Source organism: Saccopteryx leptura, chromosome 5 (genome assembly GCF_036850995.1).
Source record: "Saccopteryx leptura isolate mSacLep1 chromosome 5, mSacLep1_pri_phased_curated, whole genome shotgun sequence".
Lineage (NCBI taxonomy): Eukaryota > Metazoa > Chordata > Mammalia > Chiroptera > Emballonuridae > Saccopteryx > Saccopteryx leptura.
This window is the reverse complement of record NC_089507.1, coordinates 166,515,851-166,528,614: the sequence shown is the minus strand read 5'-3', so window position 1 is coordinate 166,528,614 and position 12,764 is coordinate 166,515,851. Positions and strand designations below refer to the sequence as shown.

Here is a 12,764-nt window from a genome sequence, read left to right as displayed (position 1 = left end):
ATGTGGGTGAAATAATGTGTATTCAGTCTACAGACAGAGCTTGGTGCGCATAGGGATTCCTGGCTCTCAAAGGGTCTGCAGCTCACAGGATGGGAACACCTTAGGTTAACAGTCCTCCTATAGGTGTAGGCTCAGGAAATATGGCCCCAAGAGGGGTTCCCATTACCCAAGTCATGCTGTCCTTCAGAATGTACTGTCCTCCAGTGGAATCCAAGTAGAGGGTCTTAGGTTCCAAATGTCCAGTCAATTGAGAGCCCATGGAATGGCCCAGTAGGGGGGTCTGGGGGCAGGGCCTTGTGAATGAGCACCCAATATGGAATTCTGGTTCTAGCCTCCCTCAACACTGCTTTGGCAAAAGCACCCTGTAAGGAGAAGTTTGCAATAGATCAGCTGCTTGTGGGAATCATTTGGGGAGCCTTGAAAAATCCTGACAGCTGGTCTGACCTGTGGTGGCACAGTGGATAAACCGTCGACCTGGAATGCTGAGGTTGCCGGTTCGAAACCCTAGGCTTGCCAGGTCAAAGCACATATGAGAAACAATTGCTGAGAGTTGATGCTTCCTGCTCCTTCTCCCCCCCCCCCACACACTCTCTCTCTCTCTCTCTCTCTCTCTCTCTCTCTCTCATCTCTCTGTAAAATCAATAAATAAAATCTTAAAAGAAAGAAAGAAAAAAAAAATTCTGACACCTGAGTCTCACCCTCAGAGTCCAATGGGGTGGTTCCGGGGGCCACCCCTGTGACCCCAAGGCCCAAATAATTTTGAAAACCATAAGAACCACTGCTGTACAAGACAGTCCCCCATTTTTCCTATGTGAAAATCCAAAATTCTAGTTATTTGGTCAGTTTAAATATATAACTGTTCAGAGACATTCATGAAATGATTGAATGTTTGTATTATATTTTAAGTACTTTTTAAAATCTCATCCGATAAAATAATATACCATATTTCCCCATATATAAGATGCTCCCATGTATAAGACACATCTTAATTTTGGGGCCTGAGATTTGAAAAATCAAATGTATTACATCAAGTTATTGAACTCAAGTTTTATTCATCATGAAATTCATACAACTCCTCATCACTGTCCAAACTCCCATCCATTAGCTTGTCCTCACCTGTGTCTGATGACAAATCACTGTCTTCATATATTGCCTCGTCCTCAGTTCCATCTATGGCATTTGAAATGCCACAACCACTGTATAAGAAGCACCCAGTTTTTAGACCCCACATGTTTTCAGGAAAGGGTGCGTCTTATAATGTGGGATATACGATATAGACTTAGAACTGTTGTTTCCTTCCCAGTCTCACATGTCACTTGTCAAAATTTTTTGACATTGGTCACCATTGTCACTAGATACAAGTTTGGAACCATTGTTAAATCGGTGTTACATTCTCCCCCACGGCCACCACCCATCTGTTTTAACCACCCCACCTCTCTGAATCCTTGCCATCTGGGTACCCCCTCCTCTGTGGATACCTGCAGAAGGAGGTCTGTATTTCTTCCCTCTCAATGACTGGGTTTTTTAAAGAATCAGCCTCTGTCACCAAAGCTTCTTAGGTAGGAGGCTTGGTGTTGGGAGAGCCAACAAGACAGCATCTTGCAGGAGGCTTGGCTCTGACTGTGCAAGTCTCCTGGCCAAGGAAGCCACAGGCCATGCTTGATTCATCCTTCCGTCAACCATACCTATGTTAAGAGCATCAGAGTGCGTTTTCCTTTCCCTCCAGCCACATCCATGAGCTGTCTGCTCAGTCTGAGTCCAGGGCATGACTCCTTCCTTCTTTCCAGACAGCAGCGAGAGGAGGAGACGCCCGTGGACTTCTTCTATTTCATTGACTTTCAGAGACACAATGCTGAGATTGCAGCTTTCCATTTGGACAGGTAGGGTCTGGCCCCATGGAAATGGAAATGGCACTGACGGCAAGGCCAGTGTCAAGAGGGGACGCTGGGCAGAGGCTCAGGTGGGACCTCCCCGGAAAGAGCCTTCCTTCTGGCTCTTTACCTTCCTCGTGAACCTCAGTGAACCCTGCCCAACCCCACAGATTGAAAAACAAAAATATTTTTAAGGTAATGTAAAGAATAACTTAGAAAACTAACCCCACCAAGCTACTCACGTTGCCATCGTGGGCACGACATTGTCCTTTGCTCTAGTGTCCAGATCTGGAAATGGGGAGAACACACCCAGTCCTATTTATCCAAGGAGACTGAAGGCTATGATATCCCAAGGTAAAAGCGCATTCCCAAACTTTATAACTCTCTATTTACCCATTTGTTGTGACTCAAGGTGTGGCCTGTGCACTAGCAGCTGCACACCGCCCAGGAGCTCCCCACTAATGCAGACTCTGAGCCTCACCCTGGACCCACTGAATCAGAGCCTGCGTTTGAATGAGATCCCAGGTGACTCATACGCATGTTGAAATGAGAAGCTCTGACCTAGAACACAGCTTAGATGGTGGAAGTTCTGCCCAGGAGGCTGGCTGGATGAAGGATTCCTCTTCTGCCCCTTATCCTGTCCCTTTTGATGTAGGTTTGTCCTGGGCACCGTCAGCTCAGCACTGCAGCTGGGTGTGCTCAGAAGCGCCAGTTCATTTCTAATGGGCAACCCTCTAACCCTGCAACCATTCCTCAGATCTGAACAGGGCTCCCTCTCTTTCAGGATTCTGGACTTCCGACGGGTGCCACCAACAGTGGGGAGGCTAGTCAATGTCACCAAGGAAATCCTAGAGGTCACCAAGAATGAAATCCTGCAGAGCGTTTTCTTTGTCTCTCCAGGTAGAGTACTGGCCACAGGGATCTGCTCAGTCTAAGAACACGGTGAGCCAACGTGGCGGCCATTCCCTTCAGCAGGGCTCTTGTCCTGCCAGCAACATCCCTTACTGGGATAGATGTATGCTGTCATCTGACACTCCCACCCTGGTCCACCTGAGCAGCACATAAAAGGGACCGGGGATGGGAAAAGGTCATATCTGAGCTGCTAACTAGCCTGGGTGGGCACCAAATTCAATGCCAGCCTCCCTGGGATCAGATGTTATCCAGACAAGTGAAGAACACTAATCATGTGGATAGGGTGTGGTGAGGCTGCATCCCACACTTCCTCTGCTCTGAGACAGCTGGACATCGGTCCTCAGGATGCTGGGTTTAACAGCATTCACCATCTGCAAAAAGCAGGACTTCTTCTGCCTTTCCCCAAGCCGTGAGCTCAAGGGTTCCCTGCACTCCCAGTGGAGTTCCTGGGGCAGGGTGACAGTCTGCTCCGAAGCCCTTCTCTGACTCCTCCTCTTGCTTCCCCCACCCTGCAGCCAGCAACGTGTGCTTCTTCGCCAAGTGTCCCTACATGTGCAAGACTGAATACGCCGTCTGTGGCAACCCTCACCTGCTAGAGGGCTCCCTCTCAGCATTCCTGCCGTCCCTCAACCTGGCCCCCAGGCTGTCTGTGCCCAACCCCTGGATCCGCTCCTACTCGCTGGCAGGAAAAGAGGAGTGAGTTGGCCCCCTGGCCACATGGCCATGCACATCTGTCCCTAAAAATGACCACAGTCCTATACCAAGGAGTGTGGCTAGCCTGGCTTTGAACCCCAAAAGCTACTTCAATCTTCCTTTACTCATCTCATGTAGATTCTGGGACCAGCTGACCTTTGTCTAATCTCTCCCCTCAGTCCATTTATTCAGTTAGAAAGAGCCTACTGTGATCCCGGGCACTAGGAGATACAGAACTGACACAGGCTCCCCCTCCAGCAGCTGTGCGGTCTAGCTGGGTGGTCAGAGAAGTGTCGGGTTCTGAAAGCGCAGTGCAGCACTGCTGAGCTGGAGGAGACACACCCGACCCCGTGTCAGCCCGGGAAGCCCAAGACCCCATCGCTGGTTGTGTCCCTGGGGCTTGGCACCCTCCCTGGCACATAGCAGGTACTCAGTTCATAGTGGTTGACTGAATAGGTTCCTAATTCATTAGGAATAGTAACCTGGGGAGGAATTCTGGAGGACGTGACAGACCCTACGGGACCTGGTCAGGCTCCGAACCCACCTAAGGAATAGAGCGATGGGGAGGGGGCAGTCCAGGCAGAGGAGCATATTAGAGAGAGGCTCGTAAAGGGTGAGGGCTTCCCCCTGCTGCCCTGTCACCTCCCCTCTGGCATGTGCTGTCCCAGCCGTCAGGACGGCACCCAGCACAGCGGACACTCAGACTCATTCTGAAAGGACCTTCTCAGCACATGGACCCTGCAGCCTCCCACGCCTGTGCTCAGGGTCCCCCCGAATGTATCCAGCCACCACCTGCCTGCCCAGGGCAGGATTAGGGAGCAGGGACTTGTGGGGCAGGAAGAGGTGTGAGGAGGGCCCCCAACACCTTGCCATCTTGGCTTTTCCAGCCCCAGGACTGGTTCTCCCCTTCAGGTGGGAGGTCAATCCTCGTTACTGCGACACAGTGAAGCAGATCTACCCGTACAACAGCAGCGGCCGGCTGCTCAATGTCATCGACATGGCCATCTTCGACTTCCTCATTGGTAGGTCCATGCTTGGGCTCGAGGCAGAGGGCCCTGCTGTTGGACGGGGACTTTCCCTGACCTTGGGCACCAGTTACACCCAGACCATAAGGACTGAACTCCACACTGCCCACCACCTCAGCAGAGGCAGAGGTCCCAGAGAATAGAAGTTAACATGCTCCCTCCTGAAAGGACGTCACTCCAAAGGCAGGGATATAATAAGCCTGCAAGCCAGGCCCAAGGGGGCCTCAGGTGTGAAGTCACTCATTCCCTACCAAGTGAGGGTGCATGAAGGACAGCAGTGAATGGCCAGCAGCGGGAAGGCCTTGGGAAGGGGCTGGCCAGCCACCTTCACATCCCTTGAGAACCTGGGAAGCCTAGGAAGAAGTCATAAAGGTGGCCAGCCCACACACGCACAGATGAGTCCTACAGCACCCTCCCCAGTGCTCACAGATACTAGCCTGTGTCTGCTTGCTACAGTAAGCCTCAGCTGAGGAGCTCAGGGGATGAAAGCCAACATCGATGTTTGGAAGAAATAGTGAAAGCTTTAGATTTGCAAAGTCCATACTAAGGTTTGTTGGCTTGTTTAGCTTCCTTCTCCCTTGGCAACATCCCTAAATCCCCTGGGAAATGACAGCTTGTGGCCCTAGGTTCAGACTCTTGTCTGAACTGCTAACAGGCCTCCACGCCCTGCAGGAAAAGCAGGACGGGAGCACCTGAACCCTCCTAGGGGCCCTCACTCCAACGTCTCCCTCCTTTATAGGAAATATGGACCGGCACCATTATGAGATGTTCACCAAATTTGGGGATGATGGGTTCTTTATTCACCTTGACAATGCCAGAGGGTAAGTGCCCCACCACTCCCCCCCCCCCCCCGCTGTACCCCTGAGACCTGCTGAGCAGAACCAACAGCCCAGGAACGAGGGGCTGTGACCACTCCTTGCCTTGTTTTATTCTTGATCTTTGCTAAGTACCACTTGTTTCTCCTCTACCCTAAGGGCACTAGTGAAATAGACTGGAGTTTCCCATAGTTCTCACTTGAGGCTTCACTCCTGGAGGCAGAGCACAGGGCTCCTTCTCAGTATCTGGCCCTCAGTAGTTGAATGTTTTTTGTTTTGTTTTAGTGAGAGGATGGGGAGGCAGAGACAGACTCTCACATGCACCCAGACTGGATCCACCCGGCAAGCCACTAGGGGGTGATGCTCTACCCATCTGAGGCCCTTGCTCCGTTGCAACCGCAGTCATTTTTTAGTGCCTGAGGCAGAAGCCATGGAGCAATCCTCAGGGCCAGAGGACGCCAACTCACTCCAAACGAGCCAAGGCTACAGGAGGGAAGAAGAGAGAGAGAAGTGAGAGGGGGAGGGGTCAAAAGGCAGATGGGCGCTTCTCCTGTGTGCCCTGACCGGGAATCGAACCCAGACCATCCACATGCCAGGCCAATGGTCCTACCATTGAGCCAACCGGCCAGGGCCGATTTTTTGGTTTTAACACCTTTGGACAGAGGCTTTTGTGACCTGATTGAGGAGATGAACTAGAGGGCAGTGGCCCCCAATCCCTGACATTTTACCCCAAGCTGTGCTTCAAAAAAAGGCTGAGGTAGAGAAGAGAGAAAAACCATTAAGGAGGGAGGTGCTGCTTGCCCCCCACAAAGCCTGCTGCTTCTCCTAGGTTTGGACGACACTCCCACGACGAACTCTCCATCCTCGCGCCCCTCACCCAGTGCTGCAGGTAAGCTTTCAGCTCAGGGGCCGGCCACAGCTGTAACACTTCACCCTGCGTGCAACAGTTCTGAAGCTCTGAATCAGTTTTCATTGGTCGAGGGCAGGAGTGGGTAGAATGACAGGCATTACCAATGACAGAATTTTCCCCAGTGATATATCAGATTCTTTCATCTTTCAGCATGGGATGAATTAGGATTTTTTAAATAAAACCCCTTTCAATCACCAACTTTAATCTTTAGCCTACTCAGATAATCACCGCCCACTTCGGCAGGGCCTTTGATATGACTAATCAGACCTCTGCTTCACCCAGAACTGAGCAGCTCATAAATACTACTTTATCACCATCCAAGTAGGATCCTCACTGCTGTCCCAGGAGCCCATGTCAGGTTGAAAGGAGGTACTGACACCTTCGCCTGGCTGTTTCTCCAGAGGACTCTAACCTATTTCTGTACCTCTCTGGTCTCACCAGGCTTGTGACCCAGCCCAGCAGCCAGGCAACAGTCAGTCCTAATTAGCAATGTGACTCCCACCTTAGCAAGTTCATCCCCTTCCCTTTCAACTGGGAGACTCAGAAGGAAGCCTGAATTTTCTTTGTCCTCCTCTTTAGCTGAAGTGTGCTTCCCTCCTGGCCTACCCTCCTCTCCTCCTGAGCAGGGCAAGCAGTGCACGACAAAACGTGGACAATTAGGATGCTTACACATCTAAGTCCAAGTTAGATTTTGTGAAAAGACATCAAAATTCTAGACACAAGGTCAGTCCCACCCCATTTTCATCCTTCTGGTTTGAGAATGTGACACTGATAAGTATTATGAAGTTGCCAAGAAACACCCTGGGAGGCCTCTTCACTACTAGAAGCTTCTCTCAGAGCTTTAAATCTCCTCAAAGAGCCATTCTCACTTCTGACCCCTGAGCAATGTCAGGTGCGTGCGGCCCAGCACCCGTGTGTGGCATTACAATTACTACAAATGGCTCAGCAGTCCTTTGACCAAAGAGCAGCTGCAGAAGGACTGCAAAATGTGGGGTTACCCTTTCATTCCTTCCTTCTTTACCTGGTTTCCATTAAAACGTGCCTGAGAAGACAGTGGGGGAGAGGCTCTCAGAACATCAGCCACAACACTTTTTGTGGGGAAAGGTCATTCAGGCGAGTTATCTTCTTTATACTTATTTGGTTCCTACAACTTTGTCCTTCCAGGATAAAAAAGAAAACCCTTTTGCACCTGCAGCTGCTGACCCAAGCCGACTACAGACTCAGTGACGTCATGCGGGAGTCACTGCTGGAGGACCAGCTCGCCCCCATCCTCACAGAGCCCCACCTCCTCGCCCTGGACCGGAGACTCCAAATCATCCTAAGGACAGTGGAGGGGTGCGTGGAGGCCCACGGAGAGCACAGGGTCATAACCAGTGGCCCAGAAGAACAGTCCGCCCCAGACTCTGGCCGGGCTAACTTGAAAAGCTAGGGGCTGGACAAGTCAAACCGCAGCAACTGCACCTGGAGCCAGCAGTGGACTCGAGTGTGGACCACTGCGTCCTCACGTACCCCGCCTGCGCCAGACGTCCTGCGTCAGAAGCTCGGGGGCAGGTAGGGCACTGGTCAGGTTCTAAAAGAGCACTAGAAGTGGGCTGCACCAACCGCTCTCCCTTGGCTCCCTCGTGCCCAGGAAGCACAACTTCACCAAGGCCACAGACCGTCTCCTGAGCCCACTGGGAAACTGGATAAATCTGAAGACAGGACAGGCTTGACAAATTTGGAAGCCCTGTTCCCAGAAGAGGTGTTACAAAAAAAGGACATCAATTGGACAGCTAACTAACCTCCAGATCCTTATTCTGTCCACAAGGGTAATTCCTGATCCAGATAAAACATCTGGCGTATCAATCACAAGCAAACAAGAAAAGCTAAAACTAGTGACTCTCAAATTGGTTCAAAGGAGAGAAGTTCTGCCTATTTTCCAGTCACTGCCGCCCAATCTGAGGACAATAATCACTACTGTCTGGTCCCCTGATTTTTCTAAGAAATGGTATTACAAGAGGTAAATAAAAATAACAGGAATTTGCTCATAACATCAAAACAGGGATGTTTCAATCTGAAAGACTAGTGAAATATCAATTGAAATAACATCAAGTGTGTCAAAATTAGCATCCAGAAAGAGCAGGGATTTTAATGAAGGAAACTAGGGTGGTCTTGAAGGTGGGGCCGCACAGAATGGACCCAACAGGCAACTGAGGCGGGACCAAGGCGGGAGAGCGTCAGGCTGACTGACCACAGCGCACAACCAGCAGTCTTTCCCACCGCCCAGGGACTGTCCCCCACCGCCCTGAGGGCAGGGTCATCTGCAAAGCTCTGGCTCCTGGGTCCCCTTCCCAGCTGCTTTCTTAAAAAGGACCAAATCTAGTTTCCTTTGCAAACCTCCCTCAAAAGCGGGCATCTCAGAGATTCCCCGTCTGCTGCACCCCCTCCCTACTGACTTGCTGACACCTGCAAGTCCTTTAATAGGAGGCTGTGTTTCTTATTCCGTAATTCAAGACTGAAAACACAAATGACAGAACCCTATTCGTACTACAGAGTAGTCAGTCAGTCAACAAGGGGAAACTCCTGCTTGTATCAGATTTGCTCTGGCTTACAGATAAAGGCCAGAAACTCAATTATAGAACTGAGAAGACAGAAAAAAGTTGTCTCTAAGAGGGTACAATGTCAAGAACTAGAGAAGTCCAAGAGTTCTGCAATGTCCAAAGAAAACCCCACTGGGATGAATAACAAGGGAACTTCTGACCCACCTGATACCCCACAGCACAGCTCTCTCCTGAACCTCTAGCTCCGTCACTACCATTCCTTGGACTCTTTCAGGTGCAAGAATGAACACACAGCTTTCTAACCCTCCCGAACAGACAGAATCCCCTCCTTCCAATGCGAACACAAAATCACGCTGACATTAACAAAAACCATACAACTCAATGACTTAAACATATTCTAAAGTGTTCCTTCCGCGGCAATACAGAAACTAAACAGAATCTTGCCCAATTTATGAAGTTATGCTACTTTAAAGAAAAAAATCAATCTGTAATAGAGGACCCTTAATACAGAGACTTCCGTTACAAAGGCAACTTACGCAGCCCAGGGCTTCCCACTTCAGGAACTGTTTGGCTACTTCTGGCCAAGAATTACCTCTGGGGGAGGGGCTGGGTGATGACACACAGAAGGGAGAGAACAATTCAGGAAAAGATGTTCAAGGAACACACAGGAATCTGGGACTTCCAGATTGCAGAACCTCAGAAAGGTGAGCTATGACTCAGAGCGCCTTTCCTATGACAATACACTGGTTTTCCAATGGCCTATTACATAAATTTTGGTGTACTTTACAGAGATAGAATTGAATAGAGTACCTAGATACCTAATTAGTCATTTAATTCATTATGTTTCCACTAGTAACAAAATTAAGACTATCGTTTGTCAAAAGTAGAAAACAAAACTTTTTTTTTGTATTTTTCTGAAGTGAGAAGTGGGAGGCAGTCAGAGTCCCACATGCACCCAACTGGGATCCACCGGGTATGCCCACCAGGGGGCGATGCTCAGTTTGCAATCGGAGCCATTCTAGTGCCTGAGGCAGAGGCCATGGAACCATCCTCAGTACCTGGGGCCAACTTTGCTCCAATGGAGCCTTGGCGGTGGGAAGGAAGAGAGAGAGGAGAGGGGGAAGGGGTGGAGAAGCATATGGGCGCTCCTCCTATGTGCCCTGGCCAGAAATTGAACCCAGGACTTCCACATGGGGTGACGCTCTACCGCTAAGCCAACAGGCCAGGGCTGAAGACTCTCCTCTTAAACCAAGTTCTTCTAACATGTTCGTTTTGGACCATTGTTTCAACCTCCTGTGACCTATAAACCTTCCTGTCTCTGTAAAAGTTGTTCCTGTTACTAACGACAGCAAACTAAGAAGTGAAATGACTTGGCAGAGAAAAGGGGTTTGGAGGAATTCACTGTATCCTTCCCAAGTCAGGAGGGCATTTGAGATTGAAGACTGAAAAAAAGGTTCATTCTAGCCTGACCTGTTGTAGCACAGGGATAATGCTTCGGCCTGGGATGCTAAGGTCACGAGTTTGAAACCCGGGGCTTGGCTGGTCCAAAGCACATACAAGAGAAGCAACCACTACAGTTAATGCTCTCTCTCTACCTCTACTACCCCTTTCTATCCTTTCTAAAATTAATAAAATGTTCTTTTTAAAAAAATGTTGATTCCCTTATTCACAGTTTTATGATCTATAAAATCATCACAGACACAATGAATAGAACCATCTATTCCTAGAGGAAATATGAGGGTTTAGGTTCCTGTGAGCCTCTGGTTACATTTTTGTCAACCAATTGATACATAATCTTGTTTTATGTATTAAGGTGTGTTAAAGAAACTTTTAGCCCTGGCCACATAGCTCGGTTGGTTAGAACTAGCCCGAAGCGCAGAGGTTGCCAGTTTGATCTCCGGTCAGAGCACATACAGGAGCAGATCGATGTCCTGTCTCTCTCTCCCTCTCCCTTCTTCTATCTCTAAAAATCAATTAAGAAAAGAGAAACTTTTATATTGTTGATTCACTTACATTGAACTTGCGGCCAACAGCACTGTTTAGCACTGAATGTAACACAAGCCTGAAAGAAGCTTATTTAATACACTGATTTTCTCTGTAAGGCACGCCACATCCTTCTTGCCCTTAGAAATGCTGGCCAGCACTTCAACACTAGACTTAGGGGCCATTTTAAACAGCAAAGTCATCAAAAGCACAGCCTGACCTGTGGTGGCACTGTGGATAAAGCTTCGACCTGGAACGCTGAGGTTGCCGGTTCAAAACCCTGGGCTTGCCAGGTCAAGGCACATATGGGAGTTGATGCTTCCTGCTCCTCCCCCCTCCACTCTCTTTCTTTCTCTCTCTCCTCTATTAAAAAATTTTTAAAAAGTGGTAGAGCGTTGGCCTGGCGTGCAGGAGTCCCGGGTTCGATTCCCAGCCAGGGCACACAGGAGAGGCGCCCATCTGCTTCTCCACCACCCCCCCCTCCTTCCTTTCTGTCTCTCTCTTCCCCTCCCGCAGCCAAGGCTCCATTGGAGCAAGGTTGGCCCGGGGCGCTGAGGATGGCTCCGTGGCCTCTGCCTCAGGTGCTAGAATGGCTCTGCTTGCAGCAGAGCAATGCCCCCTGGTGGGCATGCTGGGTGGATCTCGGTCAGGCGCATGCGGGCGTCTGTCTGACTGCCTCCCCGTTTCCAACTTCAGATAAATACAAAAAAAAAAAAAAAAAAATACTTCACCAGTTTGAATATGGCATTTAGTACAATCTCAATGTTGTACAACCAACACCTCAGTCTAGTTCCAAAAATATTTTTACCTCCCCCCCCCAAAAACGAAAAAACAAAAATGCAAAAAAGGGGCACTAAATATACTATAAAAAGGATTCCTCATTATAGTATGAGAGCCTAAACAAAAGGCCAAGGGCTGCCTTGTTCCACCTGAATTGGACACAGGCTCCACCTCTCATGTCTGGACATGACTGCAAGTATTAATTCTGGGGTCAAAAATAAACTTTAGCAAGTAGGCAAAAATGCAAAATTCATAAATACAGTATCTCAACAAGAATCAACTGTAACTCATTTTGAGATTGACAAACCTGACAAAACAACTCTCCATCTAGTGGTGACTTTTAAAATCATAAAGCTACTTAAGCTAAATTGTCAGAACTTCCACAAAATGAAATATTCTCATTAGTGGTTTTGGTAGCATCACCAACAGGATGTCGAGTCACAGCTCTGAACTTATGTGAATAAGCAAATTCTAACTACTGGTAAACAACAATACTGATTCCTATGTAGAAGTTAGATGGGGTAAGAGAAGCAATTTGTGATTCTCGCTTTTAAATTCTATTTACAGCCTTTACTGATAACTGTATGAACAGTGTGTCCGTAAAGTCATGGTGCACTTTTGACCGATCACAGGAAAGCAACAAAAGACGATAGAAATGTGAAATCTGCACTAATAAAAGGAAAAGCCTCCCAGTTTCTGTAGGATGATGTGGCAGCATGTGCGATGGTACAGATGACGTAACACCGTGTATACAGCGGAGCAGCCCATAGCCATGCCAGTCGAGATGTGGACGGCAAAAGTTCAGTGTATTTTGTGGCTCGCTAAATTTGAATCTGTGAACAAAGTGTAACATGAATATCAACGTGTTTATAACGAAGCACCACCACATAGGAATAACATTACTTGGTGGGATAAGCAGTTGAAGGAAACCAGCAGTTTGGTGGAGAAACCCTGTTCTGGTAGGCCATCAGTCAGTGACAAGTCTGTAGAGGCTATACGGGATAGCTACATAAGGAGCCCTAAAAAATCTGTGCGTGAGCCCACATCGAACTGCACTAAATAGGTATGAAAGTGGGAGAGTTTTCTTTTTATTTGGTGCAGATTTCACATTTCTATCGTCTTTTGTTGCTTTCCTGTGACCGGTCAAAAGTGCACCATGACTTTAGGGACACACTGTACTATTGACAGCTACCTTCAGAGACATATTAAATAGTGACCTAGCCACTGCTTCTCAA

The 12,764-nt window shown here is 48.7% G+C and overlaps 1 protein-coding gene across 4 annotated transcripts in view; it reads left to right on the top strand.

Moving 5' to 3' along the window:
* The window catches only part of FAM20A (FAM20A golgi associated secretory pathway pseudokinase), a 47,178-nt gene that overhangs the window by 27,105 nt on the left and 7,309 nt on the right, over positions 1 to 12,764 (top strand). The window contains exons 5-12 of one of the 4 annotated variants that reach the window (XR_010751682.1): positions 1,788 to 1,880; positions 2,656 to 2,771; positions 3,299 to 3,479; positions 4,389 to 4,498; positions 5,241 to 5,322; positions 6,146 to 6,205; positions 7,391 to 9,470; positions 12,223 to 12,361. Coding sequence is in view for 2 of the 4 variants with exons in the window: in XM_066386708.1 (XP_066242805.1) it covers positions 1,788 to 1,880; positions 2,656 to 2,771; positions 3,299 to 3,479; positions 4,389 to 4,498; positions 5,241 to 5,322; positions 6,146 to 6,205; positions 7,391 to 7,655 (907 nt within the window). In the remaining 2 variants the exon portion in view is untranslated. Of the gene's footprint in view, positions 1 to 1,787; positions 1,881 to 2,655; positions 2,772 to 3,298; positions 3,480 to 4,388; positions 4,499 to 5,240; positions 5,323 to 6,145; positions 6,206 to 7,390; positions 11,094 to 12,222; positions 12,362 to 12,764 lie in introns of those variants that run through there. The other 3 variants (XR_010751681.1, XM_066386708.1, XM_066386709.1) reach the window with 3 other exon arrangements.